Source organism: Salmo salar, chromosome ssa18, assembly GCF_905237065.1.
Source record: "Salmo salar chromosome ssa18, Ssal_v3.1, whole genome shotgun sequence".
In the NCBI taxonomy this organism is placed as follows: Eukaryota; Metazoa; Chordata; class Actinopteri; order Salmoniformes; family Salmonidae; genus Salmo; species Salmo salar.
Genome location: NC_059459.1, coordinates 76,174,890 through 76,194,793, shown reverse-complemented (window position 1 = coordinate 76,194,793; position 19,904 = coordinate 76,174,890). Strand labels below are relative to the sequence as shown.

The following is a 19,904-nucleotide window of genomic DNA, read 5'->3' as shown; positions in this document are numbered from 1 at the left end:
ATTGTCCTATAGGATAACATTAATACAGTGTTGTATTGTCCTATAGGAAACATTAATACAGTGTTGTATTGTCCTATAGGATAACATTAATACAGTGTTGTATTGTGTCCTATAGGATAACATTAATACAGTGTTGTATTGTGTCCTGTAGGATAACATTAATACAGTGTTGTATTGTCCTATAGGATAACATTAATACAGTGTTGTATTGTCCTATAGGATTACATTAATACAGTGTTGTATTGTTCTATAGGATAACATTAATACAGTGTTGTATTGTGTCCTGTAGGATAACATTAATACAGTGTTGTATTGTGTCCTATAGGATAACATTAATACAGTGTTGTATTGTCCTATAGGATAACATTAATACAGTGTTGTATTGTCCTATAGGAAACATTAATACAGTGTTGTATTGTCCTATAGGATAACATTAATACAGTGTTGTATTGTGTCCTATAGGATAACATTAATACAGTTTTGTATTGTCCTATAGGATAACATTAATACAGTGTTGTATTGTCCTATAGGATAACATTAATACAGTGTTGTATTGTCCTATAGGATAACATTAATACAGTGTTGTATTGTGTCCTATAGGAAACATGAATACAGTGTTGTATTGTGTCCTATAGGATAACATGAATACAGTGTTGTATTGTCCTATAGGATAACATTAATACAGTGTTGTATTGTCCTATAGGATAACATTAATACAGTGTTGTATTGTCCTATAGGATAACATTAATACAGTGTTGTATTGTCCTATAGGATAACATTAATACAGTGTTGTATTGTGTCCTATAGGATAACATGAATACAGTGTTGTATTGTCCTATAGGATAACATGAATACAGTGTTGTATTGTCCTATAGGATAACATGAATACAGTGTTGTATTGTCCTATAGGAAACATGAATACAGTGTTGTATTGTCCTATAGGAAACATTAATACAGTGTTGTATTGTCCTATAGGATAACATTAATACAGTGTTGTATTGTCCTATAGGATAACATTAATACAGTGTTGTATTGTCCTATAGGATAACATTAATACAGTGTTGTATTGTGTCCTATAGGAAACATGAATACAGTGTTGTATTGTGTCCTATAGGATAACATTAATACAGTGTTGTATTGTCCTATAGGATAACATTAATACAGTGTTGTATTGTCCTATAGGATAACATTAATACAGTGTTGTATTGTGTCCTATAGGATAACATTAATACAGTGTTGTATTGTGTCCTATAGGATAACATTAATACAGTGTTGTATTGTGTCCTATAGGATAACATTAATACAGTGTTGTATTGTCCTATAGGAAACATTAATACAGTGTTGTATTGTCCTATAGGAAACATTAATACAGTGTTGTATTGTCCTATAGGATAACATTAATACAGTGTTGTATTGTCCTATAGGAAACATGAATACAGTGTTGTATTGTCCTATAGGAAACATTAATACAGTGTTGTATTGTCCTATAGGATAACATGAATACAGTGTTGTATTGTGTCCTATAGGATAACATTAATACAGTGTTGTATTGTGTCCTATAGGATAACATGAATACAGTGTTGTATTGTCCTATAGGAAACATGAATACAGTGTTGTATTGTCGTATAGGATAACATTAATACAGTGTTGTATTGTCCTATAGGATAACATTAATACAGTGTTGTATTGTCCTATAGGATAACATTAATACAGTGTTGTATTGTCCTATAGGATAACATTAATACAGTGTTGTATTGTCCTATAGGATAACATTAATACAGTGTTGTATTGTCCTATAGGAAACATTAATACAGTGTTGTATTGTCCTATAGGATAACATTAATACAGTGTTGTATTGTGTCCTATAGGAAACATTAATACAGTGTTGTATTGTCCTATAGGATAACATTAATACAGTGTTGTATTGTCCTATAGGAAACATGAATACAGTGTTGTATTGTCCTATAGGATAACATTAATACAGTGTTGTATTGTGTCCTATAGGAAACATGAATACAGTGTTGTATTGTCCTATAGGAAACATGAATACAGTGTTGTATTGTCCTATAGGATAACATTAATACAGTGTTGTATTGTCCTATAGGATAACATGAATACAGTGTTGTATTGTCCTATAGGATAACATTAATACAGTGTTGTATTGTCCTATAGGATAACATTAATACAGTGTTGTATTGTCCTATAGGATAACATTAATACAGTGTTGTATTGTCCTATAGGATAACATGAATACAGTGTTGTATTGTCCTATAGGATAACATTAATACAGTGTTGTATTGTCCTATAGGATAACATTAATACAGTGTTGTATTGTCCTATAGGAAACATTAATACAGTGTTGTATTGTCCTATAGGATAACATTAATACAGTGTTGTATTGTGTCCTATAGGAAACATTAATACAGTGTTGTATTGTCCTATAGGATAACATTAATACAGTGTTGTATTGTCCTATAGGAAACATGAATACAGTGTTGTATTGTCCTATAGGATAACATTAATACAGTGTTGTATTGTCCTATAGGATAACATTAATACAGTGTTGTATTGTCCTATAGGATAACATTAATACAGTGTTGTATTGTCCTATAGGATAACATTAATACAGTGTTGTATTGTCCTATAGGAAACATGAATACAGTGTTGTATTGTCCTATAGGAAACATGAATACAGTGTTGTATTGTCCTATAGGATAACATTAATACAGTGTTGTATTGTCCTATAGGATAACATGAATACAGTGTTGTATTGTCCTATAGGATAACATTAATACAGTGTTGTATTGTCCTATAGGATAACATTAATACAGTGTTGTATTGTCCTATAGGATAACATTAATACAGTGTTGTATTGTCCTATAGGATAACATTAATACAGTGTTGTATTGTCCTATAGGATAACATTAATACAGTGTTGTATTGTCCTATAGGAAACATGAATACAGTGTTGTATTGTCCTATAGGATAACATTAATACAGTGTTGTATTGTCCTATAGGATAACATGAATACAGTGTTGTATTGTCCTATAGGATAACATTAATACAGTGTTGTATTGTCCTATAGGAAACATGAATACAGTGTTGTATTGTCCTATAGGATAACATTAATACAGTGTTGTATTGTCCTATAGGATAACATGAATACAGTGTTGTATTGTCCTATAGGATAACATTAATACAGTGTTGTATTGTCCTATAGGAAACATGAATACAGTGTTGTATTGTCCTATAGGAAACATGAATACAGTGTTGTATTGTCCTATAGGATAACATTAATACAGTGTTGTATTGTCCTATAGGATAACATGAATACAGTGTTGTATTGTCCTATAGGATAACATTAATACAGTGTTGTATTGTCCTATAGGATAACATTAATACAGTGTTGTATTGTCCTATAGGATAACATTAATACAGTGTTGTATTGTCCTATAGGATAACATTAATACAGTGTTGTATTGTCCTATAGGATAACATTAATACAGTGTTGTATTGTCCTATAGGATAACATGAATACAGTGTTGTATTGTCCTATAGGATTACATTAATACAGTGTTGTATTGTCCTATAGGATAACATTAATACAGTGTTGTATTGTCCTATAGGATAACATTAATACAGTGTTGTATTGTCCTATAGGATAACATGAATACAGTGTTGTATTGTGTCCTATAGGATAACATGAATACAGTGTTGTATTGTCCTATAGGATAACATTAATACAGTGTTGTATTGTGTCCTATAGGATAACATTAATACAGTGTTGTATTGTGTCCTATAGGATAACATTAATACAGTGTTGTATTGTGTCCTATAGGAAACATGAATACAGTGTTGTATTGTCCTATAGGATAACATTAATACAGTGTTGTATTGTCCTATAGGATAACATGAATACAGTGTTGTATTGTGTCCTATAGGATAACATTAATACAGTGTTGTATTGTCCTATAGGATAACATTAATACAGTGTTGTATTGTCCTATAGGAAACATTAATACAGTGTTGTATTGTCCTATAGGATAACATTAATACAGTGTTGTATTGTCCTATAGGATAACATTAATACAGTGTTGTATTGTCCTATAGGAAACATGAATACAGTGTTGTATTGTCCTATAGGAAACATGAATACAGTGTTGTATTGTCCTATAGGATAACATTAATACAGTGTTGTATTGTCCTATAGGATAACATGAATACAGTGTTGTATTGTTCTATAGGATAACATTAATACAGTGTTGTATTGTGTCCTATAGGATAACATTAATACAGTGTTGTATTGTCCTATAGGATAACATTAATACAGTGTTGTATTGTCCTATAGGAAACATGAATACAGTGTTGTATTGTCCTATAGGATAACATTAATACAGTGTTGTATTGTGTCCTATAGGATAACATTAATACAGTGTTGTATTGTCCTATAGGATAACATTAATACAGTGTTGTATTGTCCTATAGGATAACATGAATACAGTGTTGTATTGTGTCCTATAGGATAACATTAATACAGTGTTGTATTGTCCTATAGGAAACATGAATACAGTGTTGTATTGTCCTATAGGATAACATTAATACAGTGTTGTATTGTCCTATAGGATAACATGAATACAGTGTTGTATTGTGTCCTATAGGATAACATTAATACAGTGTTGTATTGTCCTATAGGATAACATGAATACAGTGTTGTATTGTCCTATAGGAAACATTAATACAGTGTTGTATTGTCCTATAGGATAACATGAATACAGTGTTGTATTGTCCTATAGGATAACATTAATACAGTGTTGTATTGTCCTATAGGATTACATTAATACAGTGTTGTATTGTCCTATAGGAAACATGAATACAGTGTTGTATTGTCCTATAGGATAACATTAATACAGTGTTGTATTGTGTCCTATAGGATAACATTAATACAGTGTTGTATTGTCCTATAGGATAACATTAATACAGTGTTGTATTGTGTCCTATAGGATAACATTAATACAGTGTTGTATTGTGTCCTATAGGATAACATTAATACAGTGTTGTATTGTCCTATAGGATAACATTAATACAGTGTTGTATTGTCCTATAGGATAACATTAATACAGTGTTGTATTGTCCTATAGGAAACATTAATACAGTGTTGTATTGTCCTATAGGATAACATTAATACAGTGTTGTATTGTCCTATAGGATAACATTAATACAGTGTTGTATTGTCCTATAGGATAACGTTAATACAGTGTTGTATTGTGTCCTATAGGATAACATTAATACAGTGTTGTATTGTCCTATAGGATAACATTAATACAGTGTTGTATTGTTCTATAGGATAACATTAATACAGTGTTGTATTGTGTCCTATAGGATAACATTAATACAGTGTTGTATTGTGTCCTATAGGATAACATTAATACAGTGTTGTATTGTCCTATAGGATAACATGAATACAGTGTTGTATTGTCCTATAGGAAACATTAATACAGTGTTGTATTGTCCTATAGGATAACATTAATACAGTGTTGTATTGTCCTATAGGATAACATTAATACAGTGTTGTATTGTCCTATAGGATAACATTAATACAGTGTTGTATTGTCCTATAGGATAACATTAATACAGTGTTGTATTGTGTCCTATAGGATAACATTAATACAGTGTTGTATTGTCCTATAGGATAACATTAATACAGTGTTGTATTGTGTCCTATAGGATAACATTAATACAGTGTTGTATTGTCCTATAGGATAACATGAATACAGTGTTGTATTGTCCTATAGGAAACATTAATACAGTGTTGTATTGTCCTATAGGATAACATTAATACAGTGTTGTATTGTCCTATAGGATAACATTAATACAGTGTTGTATTGTGTCCTATAGGATAACATTAATACAGTGTTGTATTGTGTCCTATAGGATAACATTAATACAGTGTTGTATTGTCCTATAGGATAACATGAATACAGTGTTGTATTGTCCTATAGGATAACATGAATACAGTGTTGTATTGTGTCCTATAGGATAACATTAATACAGTGTTGTATTGTCCTATAGGATAACATTAATACAGTGTTGTATTGTGTCCTATAGGATAACATTAATACAGTGTTGTATTGTCCTATAGGAAACATGAATACAGTGTTGTATTGTGTCCTATAGGATAACATGAATACAGTGTTGTATTGTCCTATAGGATAACATTAATACAGTGTTGTATTGTCCTATAGGATAACATGAATACAGTGTTGTATTGTGTCCTATAGGATAACATTAATACAGTGTTGTATTGTCCTATAGGATAACATTAATACAGTGTTGTATTGTCCTATAGGATAACATTAATACAGTGTTGTATTGTGTCCTATAGGATAACATTAATACAGTGTTGTATTGTGTCCTATAGGATAACATTAATACAGTGTTGTATTGTGTCCTATAGGATAACATTAATACAGTGTTGTATTGTGTCCTATAGGATAACATTAATACAGTGTTGTATTGTCCTATAGGAAACATTAATACAGTGTTGTATTGTGTCCTATAGGATAACATTAATACAGTGTTGTATTGTCCTATAGGATAACATTAATACAGTGTTGTATTGTGTCCTATAGGATAACATTAATACAGTGTTGTATTGTCCTATAGGATAACATTAATACAGTGTTGTATTGTCCTATAGGATAACATTAATACAGTGTTGTATTGTCCTATAGGATAACATTAATACAGTGTTGTATTGTCCTATAGGATAACATTAATACAGTGTTGTATTGTGTCCTATAGGATAACATGAATACAGTGTTGTATTGTCCTATAGGATAACATTAATACAGTGTTGTATTGTCCTATAGGATTACATTAATACAGTGTTGTATTGTCCTATAGGATAACATTAATACAGTGTTGTATTGTCCTATAGGATAACATTAATACAGTGTTGTATTGTGTCCTATAGGATAACATTAATACAGTGTTGTATTGTCCTATAGGATAACATTAATACAGTGTTGTATTGTCCTATAGGAAACATGAATACAGTGTTGTATTGTCCTATAGGATAACATTAATACAGTGTTGTATTGTTCTATAGGATAACATGAATACAGTGTTGTATTGTGTCCTATAGGAAACATTAATACAGTGTTGTATTGTCCTATAGGATAACATTAATACAGTGTTGTATTGTCCTATAGGAAACATTAATACAGTGTTGTATTGTGTCCTATAGGATAACATTAATACAGTGTTGTATTGTGTCCTATAGGATAACATTAATACAGTGTTGTATTGTCCTATAGGATAACATTAATACAGTGTTGTATTGTCCTATAGGATAACATTAATACAGTGTTGTATTGTTCTATAGGATAACATTAATACAGTGTTGTATTGTCCTATAGGATAACGTTAATACAGTGTTGTATTGTCCTATAGGATAACATGAATACAGTGTTGTATTGTCCTATAGGAAACATTAATACAGTGTTGTATTGTCCTATAGGATAAGAGACGTGGCTAAGACACACAAGCTGGTGGAACAGGAGTTAGCCCATGCTGTGAACGCCAGTGCCCTGGTCCTCAGTGAAGCCTTCCCTTCCAAGCCGTCCAGCCCTGAGGTAAGACAACTACACTGTCTAGCTGCTACCGTTCCCATGATCCCTTTCCTGATCAACATCATTTATTTCAACGCTATTCAAATCAAAAGGATGATGTATAAGAGTTTGCGTGTGTTCAGGGCCTTTTCCAATTTCTTTACATCTCTGAGCATCAAAGTACAATGGATAAAATGCAGAAGAGGCTGGTGGGAGGAGCGATACGAGGATGGGCTCGTTGTAATGGCTGGAATGGAATAAATGAAACAGTCACATGTGGTTTTCAGATGGTTTATACCGTTCCATTTATTCCATTCCAGCCATTACAATGAGCCTGTCCTCCTAGAACTCCACCCACCAGCCTCCTGTGGTAAAATGAGTAACTCCCCATTTTGAAGTGTTGTCCTCACCAGTTCTCTGTGCTCTTCAGTGTCTGAGTCGCAGTACAGCAGTGGAGATTGTGAACAGCAGTAAAGTCCTACAGCTGGAGACCACGATGCTGCTGGAGGGGAAACTACTGGTATACTATAACCCCTACTGGTATACTATAACCCCTACTGGTATACTATAACCCCTACTGGTATACTGTAACCCCTACTGGTATACTATAACCCCCTACTGGTATACTATAACCCTCTACTGGTACACTATAACCACCTACTGGTACACTATAACCACCTACTGGTATACTATAACCCCCTACTGGTATACTATAACCCCCTACTGGTATACTATAACCCCTACTGGTATACTGTAACCCCCTACTGGTATACTGTAACCCCTACTGGTATACTATAACCCCCTACTGGTATACTGTAACCCCTACTGGTATACTATAACCCCCTACTGGTATACTGTAACCCCCTACTGGTATACTGTAACCCCTACTGGTATACTGTAACCCCCTACTGGTATACTGTAACCCCCTACTGGTATACTGTAACCCCCTACTGGTATACTGTAACCCCCTACTGGTATACTATAACCCCTACTGGTATACTATAACCCCCTACTGGTATACTATAACCCCCTACTGGTATACTGTAACCCCCTACTGGTATACTGTAACCCCTACTGGTATACTGTAACCCCCTACTGGTATACTGTAACCCCCTACTGGTATACTATAACCCCTACTGGTATACTATAACCCCTACTGGTATACTGTAACCCCCTACTGGTATACTGTAACCCCCTACTGGTATACTGTAACCCCCTACTGGTATACTATAACCCCCTACTGGTATACTGTAACCCCCTACTGGTATACTAGGACCAACTCCTACTGTACTGCTCTGGTTCAGCTAATATCGTGAATTCGTAAACAGACCAACTCAGTACAGATTGTCTAATTTGGTTCGGTTCTGTTTGGCTCAGTAGTGTGAAAAAAGAGTTCTAATATTATGTCTGTGTTATCTATCTTTCTTCTCCCTCTCCTCCCTCTATCCCCCCTACTCCTCCCTCGCTCTTTCCTCCCTCTCTCCCCCCCTCCCTCTCTCCTTCCTCTCTCTCCCCCTCCCCCTCTCCTTCCCCTCTCTCCCCCTCCCTCTCTCCTTCCATCTCCTTCCTCTCTCTCCCGCTCCCTCTCTCCTCCCATTTCTCCTCCCTCACCTCCCTTTCTCTCCCCATCTCTCTCCTTTCTCTTTCTCCCCTCCATCTCTCATTCCCTCTCCCCTCCCTCTCTCCTTCCCTCTCCTCTCTCCTCCACCTTCCTCCCTCTCTCCTTCCCCCTCTTACTGTTTCAGGCGGACTCTCCCCAGGAAGAGGAGCTCCTCTCTACTCTCAGCAGTCTGAGTGCTGAACTCCACAAGCTGGATGATATACACTGGATTTGCCCTGCCATGCACTGCTCTGAGGAGGTGGCTGTGAGTGTGTGTTTGCAATCAAAAACAGCAGGAGTCATTTTTATTCAACCACTCAACTCTCCTTCCGTCCTCCCTCTATCCTTTCGCTCTCTCCTTCCCTCCCATCTCTCTCTCTCCAGGACACTGTGAGGGTGAGCGGTAAGAGCAGTATTAAGAAGAAGATGATGCCCAAGGTGAAGAGGGAGAGAGAGAAGCTCCACAAGCAGAAGTCCAATAGCTCTCTGTCGGGTAAGGATACAGGCCAGGCCCCCTGCTTTGAGGCCTGGAGGACAATAGGAAACTGGGTGGCCATTTTGGTTTTAACACAAGCATTTTGGGCCTAAGGCCCAGTGTTGATGGCAACCAAGAGTAAGAACTTCATTATTGTCTGGGGATTTTCTTACCAACCCTGGTCAAATATATGTGGAATTATGAATAACTTGGTATTGGACCACATGGGGCAGCAGGTAGCCTTGCGGTTAGAGCTTTGGGCCAGTAACCAAAAGGTTGCTGGTTTGAATCCCTGAGCCATCAAGGTGAAAAACCTGTCGATGTGACCTTGAACATGGCACTTAACCCTAATTGCTCCAACTGTTGATAATGGCAGACCCAGAAATGGGATATGCAAAAAAACACATTTCCAATTCACACATGTGTACAATAGTGCATAAGCACCCACCAAATTATTATGTATTTGTTGTGTACATTTTCTACATAATTTGACTTTTATCAAGTTATTTGAGTTGATATATGAAGAGAAATATACCTGTAGTGATTTTATAAGAGTACCATGAAATATACTGTATAAAACAAATGGTGAACTATTGTTGTTATTGTCTGTCTCTCTCTAACAGGATCTTGGGATATTAAAGGTGGCGCATATGAGACGGCTCCTACAGGCAATTGAGGAACTTAACGCAAAGGCTTAACAAGGTACACCCATCACCATGGCAACCATGGGAGGCGAGGGGTGTCACCCTCTTCTTCCTACGGGACGTGGGCTTTACCTACCGAGGGGTGAGAAGTACAAAATGATTCCACGACCCTCCCGCCTTTCAGCTAACACCTCCCCCTTGACTCTCAATGTCCTCCATTTTGAAAAGGAGGAGGAGTTGTTTTTAACTAGGGGGTGTGTCTTTGCATCCTATTACAGCTTGGGGTCCTTTTATTGGGTCTATTTGGCCTGCTGACCCAAGAGGTGGGCGTGGCTTGAGACGAAAGCAGACAATCAGAGGAGAAGAGACGCTCTCTTAGCAACTTTTGTTTCCTTGACGACGCAATGTGTTTACGTAGCCGGAGCGCTCCTTTGCATGACATGAGCAGCCATTTTGTTTTTATTCTTAATCACTCCTCTTTTTGGCAGGCGTTTACACTACCCTTCCTCTTTTCTCTCTTTTTTGTAATCTTTCTTGACTTTCGCAACAACTTTCAGGACTTTTTTGTTTCCTCAAGAAGTCTGAAGACGACTTTGCTTTCTGTTCCTATCGCCGTAAGAACAACAAATGCAAATGAACAACAATGTAAACAACATCTCGAATTATTCTCACCTGCTAAACTCGAGACTCATAAATGTAAAAAAAGAAAAATAGACTATTGCAGGGTCATATTGAGGAATGTACTACATGTGTGCGTATTACCCTGTGAATATTCGTACTACCGTGTGAATATTCGTACTACCGTGTGAATATTCATACTACCGTGTGAATATTCGTACTACCATGTGAATATTCGTAAGGTAGTATGGCTGGCCTACATGGTACTGCAGTAGCTACTTACTGTAATATCCAAGCCACTATGACCATCTGATGTCTCCATCCCTGCATGCCTTCCACTCTTAACTATCCTATGAGATGGAAGAAGTAGCCCACTAGACACTGATCTAAGGTCAAGATTAGAATTAGGAGGGAAATCTGATCCTAGATCGGTGGTTAGGACAAACTTTCACCATGAGCTTATACATTCCCTAATGATCTCGATTGAATATATATATATATATATATATATATATTCTCTTGTAGAAATTGGGTAGCGCCTTATCTGAAGACACTTCTATAAACTTTTCTTTTTTTATTACTTTATTAATAGGAAGAATAAATTCATAAATAATAATAAATTAGGAAATGGATACATTTATTACAACATCCTGTAATATCGTGAACATTTATTTAATCAATTTAATGCTGAACAAACTTGAAATAATGATATTTATAGTCAATCAGATAAAGTGTTAGCTATATGAATGTACTACTGTACCATTAGCATGCTGCCGTTAGAGGCTTTAATGAGGTACCTTTACATGTGTGGAAAGTTTCTTACCGGGTGCACTGGTTTTGAATGACATATGACGATTGTGTGTGTGTGTGTCGTTCATTTTACTGTATGTTGCCTTGCACTTTACAAAGCGAAACTTAAAGAACACATTTGTGCGCGTGTGTGTTGTAAAGTGACCGTTCACTTGTGGTTTTTATTGCTATGACAACGGTCCCTCTGTCGTATTTATGACAATGATCAATGTGTGTTAATATATAAATATAACCAAACGAATGTTAAAGTGTATGTATATATATATATATATATATATACACACACACACACAGAGTACCAGTCAAAAGTTTGGACACACATACTGTACTCATTCAAGGGTTTTTCTTTATTTTTACTATTTTCTACATTGTAGAATAATAGTGAAGACATCAAAATTATGAAATAACATATATGGAATCATGTAGTATTTTAGATTCTTTAGAGTAGCCACCCTGCCTTGATGACAGCTTTGCATACTCTTGATATTCTGTCAACCAGTTTCATGAGGAATGCTTTTCCAACGGTCTTGAAGTAGTTCCCACATATGCTGAGCACTTGTTGGCTGCTTTTCCTTCACCCTGCGGTCCAACTCATCCCAAACCATCTCAATTGGATTGAGGTCGGGTGATTGTGGAGACCAGGTCATCTGATGCAGCACTCCATCACTCTCCTTGGTCTAATAGCCATTACACAGCCTGAATGTGTGTTTTGAGTCAAAGTCCTGTTGAAAAACAATTTATAGTCCCACTAAGCGCAAACCAGAGGGGATGGCGTATCGCTGCAGAGTGCTGGTTAAGTGTGCCTTGAATTCTAAATAAATCACAGACAGTGTCACCAGCAAAGCACCTCCACACCATGACACCACCTCCTCCATGCTTCACGGTGGGAACCACACATGCGGAGATCATCCGTACACCTACTCTGCGTCTAACAAAGACCCGGCAGTTGGAACCAAAAATCTCAAATTTGGACTCATCAGACCAAAGGACAGATTTCCACCGGTCTAATGTCCATTGCTCGTGTTTCTTGGCCCAAGCAAGTCTCTTCTTATTGGTGTCCTTTAGTAGTGTTTTCTTTGCAGCAATTTGACCATGAAGGCCTGATTCACGCAGTCTCCTCTAAACAGTTGATGTTGAGATGTCTGTTAATTGAACTCTGAAGCATTTATTTGGGCTGCAATCTGAGGTGCAGGTAACTCTAATGAACTTATCCTTTTTAGCAGAGGTTTTATTTATTTATTTATTTATTTATTATTTCACCTTTATTTAACCAGGTAGGCAAGTTGAGAACAAGTTCTTATTTACAAAAACATTTTTTTTTTAAATGAGGTAACTCTGGGTCTTCCTTTCCTTTGGCGGTCCTCATGAGAGCCACTTTCATCATAGTGGTTGATGTTTTTTCTGGATTGACTGACCTTCATGTCTTAAAGTAATGATGGACTGTCGTTTATCTTTGCTTATTTGAGCTGTTCTTGCCATAATATGGACTTTGTCTTTTACCAAATAGGGCTATCTTCTGTATACCACCCCTACCTTGTCACAACACAACTGATTGGCTCAAACGCATTAAGATGGAATGAAATTCCACAAATGAACTTTTAAGAAGGCACACCTGTTAATTGAAATTCATTCCAGGTAACTACCTCATGAAGCTGGTTGAGAGAATGCCAAGAGGGTGCAAAGCTGTCATCAAGGCAAAGGGTGGTAACTTTAAAGAATCTTAAATATAAAATATATTTTGAATTGTTTAAAAAAAATTGGTTACTACATGATTCCATATGTGTTATTTTATAGTTTTTAATGTCTTCACTATTATTCTACAATGTAGAAAATAGTAAAAATAAAGAAACCCTGGAATGAGTAGGTGTGTCCAGACTTTTGACTGGTACTGTGTATAAAGGGTTCGTGGTACTGTATATGTTTTGCAGGGTTGCAAAATTCCAGTAACTCCCCAAATGCCCATGTTTTCTAGAAATCCTGATTGGAAGATGTTTTAACCAGAAGGAAAATCAGCAATCCTCCAACAAGGAAAGTCACAGGAAATTTGCAACCCTAATGTTCTCAGTCTGCACATCCTAATCTCATGGAAGACCGTATTCTCAAAAATGTTACTCCAATGTTAGGCCAACCGTTCCTTAGCAACTGTTTCTGTCTGTTGCGTGGTACTAGTATATCGGTACTGAACAGTATTGAAATCGTCATGTGACATAAAATATATAGCTGTCAATCGCCAAGGTACTGAGAGGAATGGAGAACAACGATGCAACAACATATCAAGTCATTAGGAAATGATTTGAAAACGTCTTGTCGGACTACATGTATGTAACATGTTATATGCCACGGTTGTGTATTTGACGACAGGTTTTTGTGAACTCACTTTGTCTTGTGAACGGACTCTGCTCTGCAATGCTCAAAACTGGACTTGATGTTGCACGTTGTTTGTTCAAAGATGTTGAATAATATTGTGCTGTTAATTGGTTGTGCTGGTTGATCGCTGTAACCAGGCTGGGAGGGCAGCCTTTGGACCTAACATTATTCCGTAGTCCTAAGTGTCAAGATGTTGTATATTATACTATTTAATGGTATAAATTGATAAGAAGGGATGTGATTGTGAATCTTTGATGTCATCACGTATTGGACTTGATTGAGTGTTCCAAATATACGTCATTTCAGCTTAGAGCCAAACCATTATTTTGACAGGTTACTCGACAAAAATGTTTACGTTGCCTATAAGCGATGATTTTTACAGGCATATGATTATTTTTTATCAGTGACTTTAGTCTGGGATTCGATCAAAAGGCACGTTGTCGTCGACTAAAGTGCTGCACGTGACTTTCAAAGGTAATTTACGATGTCCCAGGGTGCAGTGGGCTTGTCGACAACAGGCCTTTGCTTTGATTGAACTCTGGTCCTAGCCTGTCTGTGTGTGCTATCTAATCACGTGTGGCTCAGAGAGAGAAACGGGCTGAAATAAAATGTGGTCTGTGTGTGTGTGTGTCCCAAGTGCGACGCAAGTTGGATAGATGGAGATCCTCCTTTTGTTTTAATGAATATTACAGCATAAGCACATTTAACATCAACATCTCACACACTGTACACTCAAGCAGAAAGTATGTAGCTGAATATTCAATACAGTAGGCCTTATTTCATTACAACAGAATCATGGTATGGTGTCCATATTAGGACATTGATTCTGACCATGTCCTAATATGCTCTGTACCAGAGGATAATGATAACTCATCTATAACAGATTGACATTTGTATCTGTGCATACAGTAGAGATCAATACAATTTCTTTCTAAATTAAAAACCAGTAACAGTCTTAGCCTTACCGTTCCTAGGACTGTACGGAAAATGGATAATAAAATAGAACAATCACTCCGACGGACAATCAATCTAATCTGACACGGGCATCTCCTACGCTTCTCGAAGACTCTTGACAATCGGTTTCTCTCACTCCTCATCCGAGCCACTGATGTCATCAATGTCTCTGTCCTACTGACTGGAGTCGTTGGCCTCATCTATGGAACCTGGAATACAGTGAACATTACTGTCTGTCCAGTCCATGTTTTCATTACAATACAGTGAACATTACTGTCTGTCCAGTCCATGTTTTCATTACAATACAGTGAACATTACAGTCTGTCCAGTCCATGTTTTCATTACAATACAGTGAACATTACAGTCTGTCCAGTCCATGTTTTCATTACAATACAGTGAACATTACTGTCTGTCCAGTCCATGTTTTCATTACAATACAGTGAACATTACTGTCCAGTCCATGTTTTCATTACAATACAGTGAACATTACAGTCTGTCCAGTCCATGTTTTCATTACAATACAGTGAACATTACTGTCTGTCCAGTCCATGTTTTCATTACAATACAGTGAACATTACTGTCTGTCCAGTCCATGTTTTCATTACAACACAGTGAACATTACTGTCCAGTCCATGTTTTCATTATAACACATTGAACATTACTGTCTGTCCAGTCCATGTTTTCATTACAATACAGTGAACATTACTGTCCAGTCCATGTTTTCATTATAACACAGTGAACATTACTGTCTGTCCAGTCCATGTTTTCATTACAACACAGTGAACATTACTGTCTGTCCAGTCCATGTTTTCATTATAACACAGTGAACATTACTGTCTGTCCAGTCCATGTTTTCATTACAACACAGTGAACATTACTGTCTGTCCAGTCCATGTTTTCATTACAACACATTGAACATTACTGTCTGTCCAGTCCATGTTTTCATTACAACACAGTGAACATTACTGTCTGTCCAGTCCATGTTTTCATTACAACACAGTGAACATTACTGTCTGTCCAGTCCATGTTTTCATTATAACACAGTCAACATTACTGTCTGTCCAGTCCATGTTTTCATTACAACACAGTGAACATTACTGTCCAGTCCATGTTTTCATTATAACACAGTGAACATTACAGTCTGTCCAGTCCATGTTTTCATTACAACACAGTCAACATTACTGTCCAGTCCATGTTTTCATTACAACACAGTCAACATTACTGTCCAGTCCATGTTTTCATTACAACACAGTGAACATTACTGTCCAGTCCATGTTTTCATTACAACACATTGAACATTACTGTCTGTCCAGTCCATGTTTTCATTATAACACAGTCAACATTTCTGTCCAGTCCATGTTTTCATTATAACACAGTCAACATTACTGTCTGTCCAGTCCATGTTTTCATTACAACACAGTGAACATTACTGTCCAGTCCATGTTTTCATTATAACACAGTGAACATTACAGTCTGTCCAGTCCATGTTTTCATTACAACACAGTCAACATTACTGTCTGTCCAGTCCATGTTTTCATTACAACACAGTGAACATTACTGTCTGTCCAGTCCATGTTTTCATTACAACACAGTGAACATTACTGTCTGTCCAGTCCATGTTTTCATTATAACACATTGAACATTACTGTCTGTCCAGTCCATGTTTTCATTATAACACAGTCAACATTACTGTCTGTCCAGTCCATGTTTTCATTACAACACAGTGAACATTACTGTCTGTCCAGTCCATGTTTTCATTACAACACAGTGAACATTACTGTCTGTCCTGTCCATGTTTTCATTATAATACAGTGAACATTACTGTCTGTCCAGTCCATGTTTTCATTACAACACAGTGAACATTACTGTCCAGTCCATGTTTTCATTACAATACAGTGAACATTACTGTCTGTCCAGTCCATGTTTTCATTACAATACAGTGAACATTACTGTCTGTCCAGTCCATGTTTTCATTATAACACAGTCAACATTACTGTCTGTCCAGTCCATGTTTTCATTACAACACAGTCAACATTACTGTCTGTCCAGTCCATGTTTTCATTACAACACAGTCAACATTACTGTCTGTCCAGTCCATGTTTTCATTACAACACAGTGAACATTACTGTCTGTCCAGTCCATGTTTTCATTATAACACAGTGAACATTACTGTCTGTCCAGTCCATGTTTTCATTACAACACAGTGAACATTACTGTCTGTCCAGTCCATGTTTTCATTACAACACAGTGAACATTACTGTCTGTCCAGTCCATGTTTTCATTATAACACAGTGAACATTACAGTCTGTCCAGTCCATGTTTTCATTACAACACAGTGAACATTACTGTCTGTCCAGTCCATGTTTTCATTACAACACAGTGAACATTACTGTCTGTCCAGTCCATGTTTTCATTACAACACAGTGAACATTACTGTCTGTCCAGTCCATGTTTTCATTACAACACAGTGAACATTACTGTCTGTCCAGTCCATGTTTTCATTACAACACAGTGAACATTACTGTCCAGTCCATGTTTTCATTATAACACAGTGAACATTACTGTCTGTCCAGTCCATGTTTTCATTACAACACAGTGAACATTACTGTCTGTCCAGTCCATGTTTTCATTATAACACAGTGAACATTACTGTCTGTCCAGTCCATGTTTTCATTACAACACAGTGAACATTACTGTCTGTCCAGTCCATGTTTTCATTATAACACAGTGAACATTACTGTCTGTCCAGTCCATGTTTTCATTATAACACAGTGAACATTACAGTCTGTCCAGTCCATGTTTTCATTACAACACAGTGAACATTACAGTCTGTCCAGTCCATGTTTTCATTACAACACAGTGAACATTACTGTCTGTCCAGTCCATGTTTTCATTATAACACATTGAACATTACTGTCTGTCCTGTCCATGTTTTCATTATAACACAGTGAACATTACTGTCTGTCCAGTCCATGTTTTCATTACAACACAGTGAACATTACTGTCTGTCCAGTCCATGTTTTCATTACAACACAGTGAACATTACTGTCTGTCCAGTCCATGTTTTCATTACAACACAGTGAACATTACTGTCTGTCCAGTCCATGTTTTCATTACAACACAGTGAACATTACTGTCTGTCCAGTCCATGTTTTCATTATAACACAGTGAACATTACTGTCCAGTCCATGTTTTCATTACAACACAGTGAACATTACTGTCTGTCCAGTCCATGTTTTCATTACAACACAGTGAACATTACTGTCTGTCCAGTCCATGTTTTCATTATAACACAGTGAACATTACTGTCCAGTCCATGTTTTCATTACAACACAGTGAACATTACTGTCTGTCCAGTCCATGTTTTCATTACAACACAGTGAACATTACTGTCTGTCCAGTCCATGTTTTCATTATAACACAGTGAACATTACTGTCTGTCCAGTCCATGTTTTCATTACAACACAGTGAACATTACTGTCTGTCCAGTCCATGTTTTCATTACAACACAGTGAACATTACTGTCTGTCCAGTCCATGTTTTCATTACAACACAGTGAACATTACTGTCTGTCCAGTCCATGTTTTCATTATAACACAGTCAACATTACTGTCTGTCCAGTCCATGTTTTCATTACAACACAGTGAACATTACTGTCTGTCCAGTCCATGTTTTCATTACAACACAGTGAACATTACTGTCTGTCCAGTCCATGTTTTCATTACAACACAGTGAACATTACTGTCTGTCCAGTCCATGTTTTCATTATAACACAGTGAACATTACTGTCTGTCCAGTCCATGTTTTCATTACAACACAGTGAACATTACTGTCTGTCCAGTCCATGTTTTCATTATAACACAGTGAACATTACTGTCTGTCCAGTCCATGTTTTCATTACAACACAGTGAACATTACTGTCTGTCCAGTCCATGTTTTCATTACAACACAGTGAACATTACTGTCTGTCCAGTCCATGTTTTCATTATAACACAGTGAACATTACTGTCTGTCCAGTCCATGTTTTCATTTCACACCCAATGTCAGACAGCCTAATCACCATTCTTATAAGAAATTAAACATAAAGGCTAATTTAAACTCAACTCAGGATGGTGAACCTGCTGCGAGTTACAAATTGCATCGCTGGAAACATTTGCATATTTTTGATAGGCAAGTAATCAGAGCGGCTATTTGGTGTTAGATACTGTATGTACGGCTTAAATGAAGCTTAAAGAAGGACGTTACAGTAGCCGTGTCGAGGTTCTGGTTTGGACTTGGGGTTCTCTAGCTTCTCCCAGACCACAGCATCTACCTGACGGAGTGACACTTCCACAGAGGGAACCATGTTGACCACACTGTTGGCTACATCTGCTACCTAGAGGACAGGAGAGGAAGAGGACAACCTATTTGTTAGAGAGAGATACCATTTGAGACACTAACCATCCTACTAGGAAATGTAAAGAGAGAGAAGAAAGCAGAGAGAGAGAGTGACTCACCCCCCCACAGATGGTGGAACATCTTGTCCTCAAACTGAATGTGACAGGTGAGAGAGAGATGTTAATCACTATTAACAGGTTTACTCCAAAACAGAAAAGCAACCGAATTTCATACGGTTGTGATTTCTAGTCCCCCTGTGTGTTCGCTTGTGTTGTCTTTCTCACCACGGTGCAGTTAGCCTCAATGTAGGGCAGTTCACGGTTGGTATAGATACACTACACCTGCTAGTCGAACATCTCATTCCAAAATCATGGGCATTAATATGGAGTTGGTCTCCCCTTTGCTGCTATAACAGCCTCCGCTCTTCATTGAAGGCTTTCTACTAGAT

General features: G+C 36.8%; 1 protein-coding gene across 5 annotated transcripts in view; it reads left to right on the top strand.

Annotated features, from left to right (window-relative positions):
- LOC106578051 (diacylglycerol kinase delta) overlaps positions 1–11,883 on the top strand; it is an 87,049-nt gene extending 75,166 nt beyond the window's left edge. For 4 of the 5 annotated variants that reach the window (XM_045701579.1, XM_045701578.1, XM_045701577.1 and 1 more), the window contains 5 exons: positions 7,503–7,635; positions 8,042–8,131; positions 9,357–9,476; positions 9,596–9,704; positions 10,310–11,883. In XM_045701579.1, the coding sequence (XP_045557535.1) occupies positions 7,503–7,635; positions 8,042–8,131; positions 9,357–9,476; positions 9,596–9,704; positions 10,310–10,362 (505 nt within the window). In that variant the 3' untranslated portion in view covers positions 10,363–11,883. The remainder of the gene's footprint in view (positions 1–7,502; positions 7,636–8,041; positions 8,132–9,356; positions 9,477–9,595; positions 9,705–10,309) is intronic. The other variant, XM_045701580.1, reaches the window with a different exon arrangement.
- The last annotated feature ends 8,021 nt before the right edge of the window (positions 11,884–19,904 follow it).